The sequence below is a fragment of the Salminus brasiliensis genome, chromosome 6 (genome assembly GCF_030463535.1).
Source record: "Salminus brasiliensis chromosome 6, fSalBra1.hap2, whole genome shotgun sequence".
Lineage (NCBI taxonomy): Eukaryota > Metazoa > Chordata > Actinopteri > Characiformes > Bryconidae > Salminus > Salminus brasiliensis.
In genome coordinates, this window is record NC_132883.1 from 42,426,242 (window position 1) to 42,440,724 (window position 14,483).

General features: G+C 44.5%; 1 protein-coding gene across 1 annotated transcript in view; it reads right to left on the reverse strand.

Annotated features, from left to right (window-relative positions):
• The window catches only part of nr6a1a (nuclear receptor subfamily 6, group A, member 1a), a 109,216-nt gene that overhangs the window by 8,151 nt on the left and 86,582 nt on the right, over nucleotides 1-14,483 (reverse strand). Inside the window, exons 3-5 of the mRNA XM_072682627.1 lie at nucleotides 3,810-4,091; nucleotides 1,793-1,848; nucleotides 240-406 (exon numbers count right to left, since the gene is read on the reverse strand). Coding sequence (XP_072538728.1) covers nucleotides 240-406; nucleotides 1,793-1,848; nucleotides 3,810-4,091 — 505 coding nt within the window. The remainder of the gene's footprint in view (nucleotides 1-239; nucleotides 407-1,792; nucleotides 1,849-3,809; nucleotides 4,092-14,483) is intronic.

A 14,483-nucleotide genomic window follows, 5' to 3' on the forward strand; every position in this document is an offset into this window, starting at 1 on the left:
GATATTATGCATGATATTAGATTGTCAGGCAGCTCACTAAGGCACTTGCAATGAATTTTCACAATTTTCAGCATCATAATTAGCAGCAGTATAGGGAGGACAGTGCACCAGGCGGTGTGTCTCAAGGGTGGTAATAATAATAATAATAATAATAGTAATAATACATGACTGGGTGCTTGTTTGAGTGTATAAAAAACAACAACACAGTTCTTGATTCAGTGACGTTGGCGACAGCTTACTTGGAGGATAGCGTTGATGCAGGAGAGGGCTGGTTGCCATCGGAGACGCCGTTGCCAGGGGAACTGTGATCGCTGTCGCCATTGTTTCCCCAGGTGTGCTCCGGCATGTTGGCCTCATCCTTAAACTCCTGTCCAGACATTATCCGCTCGATCTCCTCGTCGGAAATCTACAGTGAGAGAGAAAAGAGAGTGAGCGATGGAGGCAAACACAAAGTTAAATGGCTGTGATTTGAATACTCTACCTATTCCATTGTTCAATTATGCAAAGAGCGAGAAAATTAGTATTTAGAAACCAAGGCCGTGCCAGGGCCCCTGCCTCGTACGCTTCAATCTGCTCCTCGCGACGCTAGCTCAAGCGAGAGGCAATAATAGTTCAGGTGTTCGTGCTTCGCTGAGTGAATCGGCCCTAAGGCTTCCGCGAGCGGGACAATGAGGAGGTAATTAGGCACGGGTCAAACAGCCTGGGCCATGCGAGCCTGGGATCAGGTGCTAATCGGAGGCTTTATGGAGGGAAACAAAGCTAAGCTAACCTTAGCCTTCATAACGACGCCCCACTTTCCAATCAACATATTGCTTATGGCTCTGGACGGTCTTCTATTAAACTGAATGGAGTCCAAAGCTTAACGACCACACTCGGGAAGACTAATGGGGGCTAATGTAGTGCATGAGGGGAAATAAGAAGAATACAATAATAATAATAATAATAACACACACACACACACATATGCGCACAGACAGACTCCCTCCAGCCCCCCCAGCCCCCCCACGTCTTGCAAACTGTTGGTATTCGTCCACCCACACACACAGGCTTTTAGAATAGCTTACCATGGTACACACACTACCAGAGGCCACGGTCCTCATAATTAGGCATTTGAAGGAATACAAAGGGGACGTCTTGCTTGATATGAGTATTAAACACTCAATCCACACACACACACACACACACTCACATATATGCGCAGAAAGGGAAGGGGGGGATATCCAAACACAGCGATATAATGAGGTCAATGGAGAGTGAAAGAGAAGAATGGTGAAACGCTGTATTCAGCACATCTCTGGCCTTGGGGAAAAGACATTCCTCTAATGAAATTAGCGTCTTTGGATGGTGGCAAGGGCGGCAGGTTCTAATTCAAAAACCGCCCTCGGCTTTGTGAGCGAGCAAACGATTCAAAGTGTCTTTATCTGCAATCAGACTAATCAGCTCGCTCCGTCCTATCCGAGCGGAGGAAACGCGGAGAAACAATGAGACTAATGTTAATGAAGAGATTCGCAAGTGGAAGATACGCACAAAGACGTCAGGAATCTTTCCCGGTTCAGAGAAAGCGCGGGGTCGGCAGCATGTCGAGAAACTCCGCGGAAAGTCTCGGAGAAAGGAGGGTGCAGGGAGGGCGCAGTGCGGCTACAACAAAGCCGGGCTAAATGGACTTTTAATGGAGGTAATTTGTGTGGATTTGTGTTGAAAAGGAGATATGGATTGAAGAAATAGGAGGAATAAAAAAAGACTGAAACCAAGAGTGTGTTTGGAGTGTGTGTGTGTGTGTGTGTGTGTTTACCTGAACAGGTCCGATGCTTTTGTTCCTCCCCCCTGGCATGCCATCCTCTCTGATTGCTGAAACACACAAAAACATCCCGTCATTTATTTACAGCCACTACAGAAATAAAGCAGAAATTAGCCTTCAAAACAAACAGCTTCTTCATTTTCCAAAGCACTGAGGATATTAAGAATTGGCCGGGACCCCGAGGGCCAGAGGGTCTGCTGGCATTCTGTTCCAAACCTGCTTCGTTTCAATAAGGAATTGACATAAAAGGGGGTTTAATTAAATTCTAATTAAGCAGATGAGACGATGCTTGGCGATCAATTGAGGCTCATGGTTAAAGGAGTATGGGGTCCAGCCCATCGATTCTTCTTATCTGCTTCCTCCTGGTCAGGGTTGTGCTGGGTTTGGTCCAGAGCCAACCCGCGAGATCAACCAGCCAAGAATACCTTCTGGAAGTTTGATTCTTTAGTTTTTTTGCTCGGGAGCGATGAGGCTAGTGCAGCTAACAAGACACTAGGGCTGGGCGATATGATAAAAACACTATATCACGATATTTAAAGCCTTATTTTAACGTAATTTTATCAAGATACACAAGATCACAGACTAAAAACATCAGTAGCGACAGATTAAATTCTCTACTACTACTGAATACAGTGATTCATACTTAACATCTGCTGCTCTTCATCTTCAAACCTAACCCTAAATCTAACCCTAAACCTGACCCTAAACCTGACCCTAAATCTAACCCTAAACCTGACCCTAAATCTAACCCTAAACCTAAACATAATTCTTAACCTGACCCTAAATCTAACCCTAAACCTGACCCTAAATCTAACCCTAAACCTAACTCTAAATCTAACCCTAAACCTGACCCTAAATCTAACCCTAAACCTAAACGTAACTCTAAACCTAACCCTAACACTGACCCTAAATCTAACCCTAAATCTAACCCTAAACCTAACCCTAACCCTAAATCTGTTAGTCATGAAGCCTGCAACTGATCAGTGTTTATTAAGCAGTAATAACAGTCTCTTCCGTATGATTAGAAAAGCATACTGTTATCACCATAACAAAATTTATCACGATAAAATATCGCCATATATATCGTCGAAACTGAAATTTGAGGCTTTTACCAGCCTTCTCAGACCTCAGTACAGTGTGAGAATACTAGTTGGCTAGACAGCAAGAACTCTATGTAATGCTGGATAGACCACGGTGCTTGTGTCATCCACGCCCTGCTTCCTACACACCCGTAATTTAGGTACTCAGCTCATTACCAAGCTCTTTAGGAATCGCAGGGGGTGTGTTAAAGCAGGGAGTCCACCAAAATGTGATGGACAGCGTGCCTCCAGGACCAGGGTTAAGAGATTCTAGTGTAAAATGTGAACAATTTTTAATTAACTGATTAAAGCATCCTTCATTTATACAAATAAAATATGTAAAATAAAAAAATATATAAATAAAAAAAGGAAACAGGACATGGATAAGTGTGTATTGGTGAACCAGGTCTTCTGAAAGCTTAAAGCTTTGAAATGAAAATTTTGAGGGCTTCACTCAAGTACTAAGAGTGTTATGCTTGTGTTTACACTGTATGTCCACTAGGGGGCGACAAGAGCTTGCTCAATCCAAAAGGCAACTGGCATTTTCAGCCCATTCTGAAGAGCCTGCTCTCAGGCTGTGGGACTTTATTCAGTACAGGTTTCAAGGTTCTGGGAAATCTACTCAAATCTGTCGACTCCTTTCTGAACACCTTTGACCCAGAGAGACCCAGAGAAAAAGCATCCCACGTGTAGTTAATTTACAACAACAACAATGATGATGATGGACTGGCGTCTGGAGTTCTGCACTGGAGATACCAGGCTAATGCAATGGAAACTGACTCGTCGAGTCGAACCACGACAGGAACCACATAAGCAAATCAATCAAGTGGGATGAAGTATGCAGCATTTTTGGGATGAGGGGGAAGATTGGGAATGTGGGGTGTGTATCTGGTTGGTGGCGGCTCCGCGGCAGAGCTCTGCCGGTCGCTCACCTTTTCTGTTCATGCCCATCTGTAGGCACTTGAGCAGCCTGCAGTACTGGCAGCGGTTGCGCTGCTTGCGGGACATCTCGCAGTTCTTGTCGCGGCTGCAGCGGTACACGCGTTTGTTGCAGATGCTGCGCTTGAAGAAGCCCTTGCAGCCCTCGCAGGAGATGATGCCATAGTGCAGTCCTGTAGCGCGGTCTCCACAAATGAGACAGGAGCGCTGCTCAGCCTGGTCATCTGTGAGAAAGAGAGAGCGAGAGAGATAGAGAGAGAGAGTTAGTGATAATTCTGTAATTAACAGAATTGAATCTGACTGTATCTGACAAAATTAGGTCTGAACTGAATCTGACTGCAGCTGTTCGTCTGATTCTGTAGATAAAAATGATCAATTTAACTCCATTTGTAGCTACCAAGATTATGTAGCCGACAAATTTCTGTCTGAACTCAACTGTAGCTGACAAATTCTGTCTGAATCCGATTGCAACCTACAATATTTTCAGAATCCGATTGTAGCCGTTAAAACTGTCTGACAAGAGTCTGAATCAAACAAAACTCTTAATCTCACTATCCGACAAAATTCTGTCCGATTCTGTAGGTAAAAATGGTCTAACTCTATCTAACTAGCTACCAAAATTATGTACGTAGCTTTTGTCTGAACTCGACTGTAGTCAACAAAACGGTCTGAATCCAACTGTGTCCGACAAAATCCGATCAGCGTCCGACTACAGCCGACAAAACAGTCCTAACTCGACTGTAGCTGACAAATTCTGTCTGAATGCAACCTACAATATTTTCAGAATCCGATTGTAGCCGTTAAAACTGTCTGACAAGAGTCTGAATTAAACAAAACTCTTAATCTGACTATCCGACAAAATTCTGCCTAAATCCGACTGTAGCCAACAAAATTCTGTCTGATTCTGTAGGTAAAAATGGTCTAACTATCTAACTAGCTACCAAAATTATGTACATGGCTTTTCTGTAGCCAACAAAACTATCTGAATCCAACAGCAACCTACAATATTTTGTCCAAATCTGACTGTAGCCGTTAAAACTCTGTCGAAATCAAACAAAACTCTTAATGTGACTATCCGACAATATCGCCTGTAGTCAACAAAACTGTCTGAATCAGACTGTAGCTGATCAAAAATTCGGTCTGAATCCGACTGTAACCTACGATATTTTTTCTGAATCTGACTGTAACCTACAATATTTTTTCTGAATCTGACTGTAACCTACGATATTTTTTCTGAATCCGACTGTAACCTACGATATTTTTTCTGAATCCGACTGTAACCTACGATATTTTTTCTGAATCCGACTGTAACCTACGATATTTTTTCTGAATCCGACTGTAACCTACAATATTTTTTCTGAATCTGACTGTAGCCGTTAAAACTGTCTGACTCCGACAAAAGTCTGTCTGAATCTGACAAAACTCTCAACTCTTAATCTGACTATCCGACAAAATGGACTGTACCGATTCTTTAGGTGAAAATGATCTAACTCTGTAGCTTCTAAAATGATGTATGTAGCTTCTGTCTGAACTCGACTGTAGCCAACAAAACTCAGTACGACAAACCTAGATCGGACTCTGACTGCAGCTTAACAATGAAAGCTATCTGTGTTGATTTCCAAAACGCCACTGAGAGACACCCGGTATGGACATGGACAAATACTCGGCCAAATACGAGTTGGTGTGGTCTTTATTCTGTGCCGTTTCCCTGGTAAACAGCTGTATGTATCGTTTCCACAGGCCTGACTACTGTTCGTGACATGCTGAAAGGACCTGTGGCCTCATCTCGGCAGGTCTAGAGACTCACACTGAGTCAAGCTCCTCCGCTGAAACTCAGACTAGTTGCATGACTAATTCATGCAGAAGCGACAGAAAAGCCGAAGCCCGACTGCCTTCTTTCTCTCCATTATGACTCATTACACCCTCATCTCTCACTCCCGTCTGCTGCTGAAACAGCATCCAGCAGCAGCGCTTTACTCAAACACACTCCGAGAAGCCAGCTGGAGGCATCAGCACGAGAGGCAATTCATCCACAGCTCCAAATTTAGAGGTTAGGTTACTCCGTACCTGCATTAACACCAGACTCGAATTACAGTATCCACTGCCTTGGGGGGGTTAATGGCTGGACGCCATATACTTTTATTGTGGAGCATTTTTATTGGCCCAATCATCATTTAACGCCACAAGATTAAAGATTAAAGGTTAAAAGAGAACTGCCAGATTTTTTTTAAGTAATAGAATTCTGTGATACCAAATGTATCAAAAGTTTGGACACACCTGGTTAAATGTTCGCTAAACATAGTCTTAAAAATTATGGTAGGATGACCATATATATGTATATTTTAAAGAGGACACTGTCTCCAGTGTACAGTGTAAAGTCCTCTTTAAAAAAAATAAAATAAATAAATGTAAAAAAAAAAATATATATATATATATATATATATATATATATATATATATATATATTTATATTATTATTTTTTTATTAAATACATATATATATATATATATATATTTTTTTTTTTTGTTATTTTATTTTTAATAAAGACATCACTGTCTCCAGTGTACAGTGTAAAGAGTGTCCTCTTTAAAAAAATAAAAATTTAAGCTCTGATAAATACTATAAGGACGAAGTTTGAGGTGTGTCTAGAGAAGTGAATGGAGCTGTTGATGAAGATAAACGTCCTGAGAAAGCTGAAGAACATCAAGAACGATGATGTAAACAAATGTGACCCACAAGGCCTTGTTTTAGTGTGCCCCTAATCCCTTAAGGACTTCCTAAAATACTGTAAATATTGAACACACCCTTACACTGTACGTGTTAAACATGGTGGTGGTTGCATCGTACTACCGTTTTAGGCCGTTTTAGAGTCTAATGTGAAATGTTACAGTCGCATGCAAAAGTTTGGGCACCTCCCTTCAGTTCAAATCACTTTTTCTTGTTTTTTCGCTGTAGAAGATGGATACCTTGTGTATATATATATATATATATACACACACACACACACACACACACACAGTTTTTATATTAAACTATTAAACTTAAGCTTGGATCTGCTCAACTGGGGCTGAAGCTGCTTTGCAATGCAGGGAAATCTTATCATAATGAAACGAATCCAAAGGTCAAAAGTCTTGATAGCAGATGGACGTTCCCTATGGCCCTGAGTGAGTGTGTGTGGTGTTCATGTGAGGAGAACCTGCTGGCTCATGGCCGGCCGCTGCGTCATGGCTGACTGGGCAAGAAGAGGGTTCAAACCCAGAGCTACGGAAACATAAACCCTCTTACACACACACACACACACACACACACACACACACACACGGCCCACACACACCTCCCTTCCCCCGCTGCGATCAGATCCCTTCCAGCCCCTTGCTCGCTTTGCTTTCAGCGGCCTGCTGGACACTCTATCCCCCGCAGGGCAGCAGGGACAGACCCCACGGAGACGAGAGAAAGGGCTGACACGCGCGTCCAGTCCTGAATGGAGGATTTTCCACCCAGCCTGTCGGCCTAAAACGAAGGCAGACTTTTTTTCTCCGACGGAGGAAACACCCTCTATGTCTCCATTTATCACTGTCAGGTTTGAGGAGTCAATAAGGCTGATCTGATCTGAGGTTCCAGCTGCTGTTTCTATTTGTGTGTTCATTGCTTTCCTGGTCTTCTGAGACTTCTGAGGTGTGAATCCCACAGTTCTTTTGAATATTAATTAAGATATTATTAAAACTGACCTACTTTTTTTTTTCTCTCCACCTCGTCATGTGACGGGAGCACTTTTTAACCCTGCACACCACCCTGTCCACCCTTTTCTGGAGCACTGCTGGCCTCATCATCAACTAAACGCAGATCTACACCTAGAGCGATATATTAAGAGGTACAGAGACCTGGAGACAGAAATAAATACAGAGAGAGAGCGAGAGCGGGAAAAAGAGAGGTGGGGAGTAGAGAGAGAGAGAGAGAGAGAAAGAAAGACGCTGCAGTTGCTGGAGAATGCGGCGGGGTCAACTGCCGGGGCTGGGGGCCGTTAATGGAGAGTTCAAGTCATAAAAGCAGGGTCATGGCCCAGAGCCTTTTCTCTTTCCACACGAGAGGGAGTTCCTCAGGCCCGTCGTTACAGCGGAGTCAAGAACAGGCCATTCAAACCATCTGACATGCCATTTACTCTTCTATGAGACAGTATGATTACAGTGCAGAATGCCGGGGGATTGTGAAAAGCCTCTGCTGCCTGCCTGGCTCTTTGTGGAGAGAGAGAGAGAGAGAGAGAGAGAGAGAGAGAGAGAGTGAGAGAGTGGCCTTCCAAACTGGCCAGGGGTCAGCAGTGCACGGGCGCAGCAGCAGAAGAGCCGGGAAGAGGAGAGCCGGGAGATTCGGAGGTCTTTCTCCCTCTCTTCCCTTTAGAGCGTGGACATTGTTCAGTCCGATGGTGAGGTTAAGAGTTCATGCTTTGATTCCAGGCAGGAGGAATCGTACAGCCGTCCAAATTCACTCCTGCAGGCGATACGATTCGGTTCAAATGTTTGAATGAATCAGTGGTTTTTAGATAAACAAGCAAAATAAGAGTAAGAATATAAGAAAATAAAAAAATACACCAGTAAAAAATGTCCAGAGCAATGAACAGAGCTGCAGAAGATTAGGAAAGGACTATGGAAGCTTTAAGTTTAATAGAATTAGTAAATGAATCTTATTTTATTTTAATGGATTGTGTACCGGCTTCTTTTCAATCCTCATCTGAGCTAAACTGTGTGACCGTATTATTTAGACTAACACAAAGGCTAATAACCTGATCAGGATATCTCTATATTATACCATACCAACTGTTAAACATGGTGGTGGTAGTAGTAGTAGTAATAGTATCACAATCTGGGGCTGTTTTAGAGTCTCGTGTTAAATATTTCACTACAGTCGTACGCAATCGTTTGGGCACTACTAAAGTTCAAATGACCGCTATGAACAAGTGTAAAGACGTCTAAGGGAACTTTAACATGGCAATTTTATAGTTGAGCTGCCCATTTTAGAACACCGAAATAAACACTGTTCACCATTCAGCCAGCCTACATGTGAAAGTACCATTTCAATCAATTAATCAATTAATCAATTTATCGTTTAATCTCCTTCTCCCTTCTTTTCTCCCTCTTTCTCTTCCTTCCCTGTTCCATGCAGATATGGGAGGCTTCTAAAGCCTTTCGGAGGTATTTACCATCTGAATGTCATTGGCTTTGAGCTGCCCGGGGTGAGCTAAAAGCTTTAGCATACTGTACCGGCTCTGCAGGAGCCGCCAGGAGCCGCCGGGACCCCACCGGGACAAAGAGCAGACCCCTGACGTATTAGCCTTACAATGCTGAATAAGGGCTTCACTCATATGCAACCCATCACTGCTGCTGAAGTCACCAATATCAAACAATGAGCTTCAAATGAGGCGCTTTCAACACTTTGACTTACTAAGCGCTTCCTCTGGTTTTCGGACAGGCTTTTTTCGCCCCCTTTGTTTGGAAAAGCCAGGTTACACATTAACATTCGTATCAATGGGAATACGGCATTGCTGTGGAATTTATAAGCCAATACAATTGCATGCAGTGTTCTGGAAGTAGATAAACAAGAAGGTTACCAAAGTGTGGAGCGAAAACGACTTTTTAAATCTATGCTATGGAGCACATCGTGGGTAGAGTAAGTACTTTAAAAGCTACGACAAAGAGCAAAATTAGCCTTGTTGAGGTATTTTTTGGAGTGTATACTGCCTTCAAGCTTATCAACATACATTGTTACTGTGGGCTGTGCTCACAGACTTGAGGACAGGTCACCACAGATGGACTATCCACTGTCCAGATTGAACCTTCTACGCTGATTCGCATGAAGCCGCAAAGCCGGTCAGGCTAAGCCGAGCCAGGATGAGCTCGGAGGGGGCTCCAAGTTTAGGCCGACTTGGCAAATAAGCTCATCCAGGGACGCTGCAGTGTATGTTTCTCAGGTTAGCAGGTCTGCAGGATGACCCCAAGCTGTGTGGGTACCGTCTCTTGTATCGGTAGCTTTCTCAACTCTCGACGCGAGAAGCTAAAGCCCAAATGCTTTACAGTAACATCGACAGTAGCCTTGATTGCAGACCATTTGCCTGGGCCTTCCAGCTGAAGCAGTGTTATGCAGGACGCATTGGAAATCGTAAATTATTGGCCACGCTATGTGAAATGACTGACTTCCTTCAATGAGAAAACACTGCTACCGACACCGGCTTCCTTTATTCACACCTCGGCCCGCTTTGATTGGCTAAATTTGTCGGCCTCTCTTTCAAGTGCATGGCCGCCCTATAAACCTGGAGTTCCCTCACACCTTCACCCACTTGATCCCACAGCGTCACCTCGCACACACATCCCGCCTCCGTCTCAGCCTGCCCTGTCACTCAAACACACACACACACACACACACACACACACACACGCACACGCACACACGCACACACGCACACACGCACGCACGCACGCACACACGCACACACGCACACACATATATAAACACACTCAAACCTCAGCATTTTTCAGGTGATAAAAATTAACCCCTGCTAATCTAAATACACCCACAAATATAAAATTACTGGCTAATTATAAAACTCCAGCCAACTAAACATGGCACCGGGGGTCTTTATGTACTTTTTACTTCGTATCATATGGCAAACAATGCCTCACCCACCAAAAACAAGGCCCAAAACCGACAAAACTGAGACCACCCCCCAAAAAACCCAACTCTCTCAGAGGGCAGAGCTGATGTGGTTGTGGTGGTGTAGAAGGTTGAAGGAGAGGGGGGGGGTTCATCTTGAACCCTTCTCTTTGCCCTGAGCAGTGTATCCCCCACCCTTTACACTCACACAGTGCCAAGACCCCTGTTGGGTCTATTAAACCTTGCATTGTTACCCTGAGGTCAGGCCTGGTTTCATTCCAGATTTCAGCAGGAGCAAAAGACCTACCAGCCCAGAACTTCCCACTGAGGGAAACATCACAATACTCAAAGACATCGTCATGATATCTGAATAATATTATGCCACGGTTCTATAAATAAAATAATACAGGTGCTTCTGATGGTTCTTAATGTCTAAAGAACGTTACGTTAATTTTCAAGAGCGCACTCTAGATACTCAATGAGCTCAGTTCACCACCACCGCCATACGTGGACACACCACACCAGCAGCTTCTTGAGGTTCTTCACCCACAATATTGGCAAAGATGATCAATGGTGATGATGTCAGACAAGATTAGTGGGCTGCTGTGTGGTTGTGACCAAGCATCTTAAGCAAAATGGACATGGAAAGCTGATGTGTTTAGTATAGATTTTCTTCAGCCCAAACCAAAGTCCAAACCAAAATGGAGGAGAAGAAGCAGAAGATGGAAGGACTAGATGAAGGAGTGTGGGTAAACAGTGGTGGGAGGTGAGGAGTGTGTGTGTGTGTGTGTTGGGGGGGGGGGGGTCTCAATCGGCTTTGTCTTTGTTTCCATTAGAATCGAACCCAGGGTGGGTGGGGTGGGGGGGTTTAGAGATGGGGTTGGGGGGAGATGCATCTCTCCTGTACTTTTCCATTCTTCCACCACTCCTCCTTTCTTCTCCTTGCTCCATCCTCCCCCATCCTGCTCCTCTCTATTTGGTCTCATTTGAATCAATGGCACAATGTCTAGTGTACTTTCCTGTTTTCTGAGTGTTTACAGTTGAAGCTAACCAATCAATCATCAATCAATGTGATCCAGCTTCAAAGCAAGACTTAATAATATCTCAGATCTTTGGAAGAACCTAGAAAATAATGCATTTTGACATACGGAGCAAAATCCAAGATTAGAGGCAAAATGTCCTCAGAAATATCTCTTAATGTCCCAAAACCCCACCTGATCGATACCAAGTGTGGCCAAATTCCATAAACTGCTCAAAACTGCCCTCGGAAATCGAACCCAGAGGGTGAAAAGTAACTACAGATGAAATGGTCTTAACAGGCTGAACTTCCATACCAAGACATTACTATTCCATGTCTCTGGTCTTCTGGTCTCCTTGTCCTCCATCTCCAAAACTGTCCCTGACCCTCATAGAGAGTCTAGGCCAGCTCAGACTGGCCCAGACCAAAAGCATCAATGAATGAATGAATACAGGATCGCATAAGAATGACCCCCTCTTCCACATACACCCCCCCTCCTCCCAATTTCCATTGTCATTGGAGTCTTGACACATGACAAAGCTTCTTTGAAGCAAAACTGTCCTCAGAAATTTCCATTGCAGGGGTTAAGATATCCTACAATGTCCCAAAACCCCACCTGATAAACACCATGTGTGGCCAAATTCCATAAAATGCTCAAATACGCCACAGTCTCTGATCTTCTGGTCTTGTCCTGCATCTCCAGAACTAGCCCTGGTCCAGAAAGTCTTGGCCAGCTCAGACTGGCCCAAACCGGATGCATGAATGAATACAGGAACCGCATAAGAATGACCCCCCCCCCCCCATGCTGGCTGGAGACATCTTACCCAACATGAGCTTCAGTCATTAGCATTTGCAAATTACGCCAAGATCTCCCGTTAATTCAATGCAGTCTACTCAGCGGCTTTTCTGCGTACACAGGTTCTGAGGCCATTGAAAATGTTTACCTTTGCCTTATCAGCAGGCTAGCTAGCTTCATGCTGGCTTGCCTAGAATCGAAACTGCTGAGGCTGCAGTTTCAGGCCTGGCTTGTTTGGAAAAGCCTTTTCACGCTTCCTCTGAGTCTTAAGCTAAACACGTGCTTTCAAAACGAGGCCTAACAGCCTTATGGTTGGAGGAAAGCTGGAATCGGCCACTTTAACAATGGCACGATGACACTGGGGGGCTATACTGGAGTACTGACTTCTATCATGACATGACTCTTAGCTCTATTGATTCCCAACATGACTGAGATAACCTTCTCTTCAACCCAGGCCAGATTCTCCTGCTAAACTTCCCTTTCTTCTGCAGCCCTTATCTAAAGGTGGGTTATGGGCCTGGATTCCAAGCCCAACGCCTTTCATCTGAGGGCTTTGGAATGTCTGCACTTGTGGGGTGCCATTGATTTGCCAAAGTCTACGCAGCGAAGAAAGTCTCTGCGTATTGTTTCATGGAAGAATGGCGCGAAGGCCAAAGTCGCAGCATCTTTTGCGCGAGAGCGTTAGATGGTTTTCAGCTGGTGGTGTGAAAAGTGATGCGTTTGCGCGACTTCATATGCGAGAGACACTTCAAGAATATCTAACATTCCATTCTGCTCGGTTTGCCGGGGTGTCTTGACACATGGTTCCTGAAGCTTCCTGAAGTGACGGATATTCATGGGGCACTGTCAAAGTAGGCTACTGTTTTTTTTGTTATTTTTTTTATTCACAGGCGCGAGAGTGAATGAATGGTACTCGCGCGAATGCAGCACAGATGTTTGAACAAATGAAGATTGATTTTCTTGGAGGTAAATGTGCTAAGGGTTGAATAAAAGCTCCTCTGGCTGCGAGATTATCTTATCTAACCTGCGGAAGCGACCCCGGAGCGAGAGAGGGAGGCTCATATTCAAAGCGGTGATGAATCGAGGAGAGGAGGCGCGAAAGCAAAATGTCAGGCATTCTCGCCGAGCCAGAAGAGCAGGACTACACTGTTACCAAACTGTTTGGTCCAGTGACGTCGACGTCCATCGCTGGGCAGTGTGAAGGCCATCAAAGGAGGGTTCAGCATAAAGACAAGCACAGGGCCTAAATTTAGACCAATTATACAGAACCTTCAGTTCCTGACCTCTTCTACTGCTATTGATCTACACACAGGTTTTCGCCCCCTCCCCCGTAAGCATGCGCACACACACACACACACACTCACACTGCCTCCACCCCCCTCCATCCACCCCAGATGCCACTGCGAGGTGACTTCCTGCCTGGAACAGTGACGGATGAGAGAGAAATGGAATTCAGAGGAAAACAAAAAGAAAGAAAGAGGGGAAAGAGGAAAACGGGAGACAGAAGGTACATGGAAAGGGAGAGGTAGACAAGGATAAAGATAGGAACAGCAAGGATGAAAGGAAACCCGGAGAGAGACCACCACCCCCCCTACACCTCCCCTCCTGTTGGTAACAAAAACACAGTAGCAGGGCTAGGCTCTAGCAGCAGGCTCAATAGGATTAGCAGTGGAGGTGGGGTCTTGTACAGTAGTCTATTGTAACACATACACACACACACACACATTCACTCACAATGGTGTGTTTTTGCATACCACCCATGGCCATACTCAAGCACAGGCACGACGTGACGTCATCCGCGCTGGATCTAGCTTGCCAAGTTTGCTATGCTAAGCTAAATAGGCTTTATACTGCTGTACATGGGTTACATTAAAAACATGCAGCCTATTTTTTCGATCACGTTTAGCAAAAACAAGACATCGGAGCACAAACACCGGTGTTTAAGATCATCATCACGTATGGTACACTCACAACAGGAGGGTTCCTTAAGGGTTCTTTAACAAATACTATAGAACCACGACCACAAAGCCTGCGTCGGTGGATCTTAGCCTGATTACGTTGCTCTCGACATTGGTGGAAAACCTTTCGCAGAGGTTCTTAAGGGATCTATCTATCTAGCACCAGGGTCAAATAACCCCTTATCAATACTGTATAGAACCCTTCACGCCTAGATCGTTCTACAAAACATCTTATAGATCTCATATTGATCA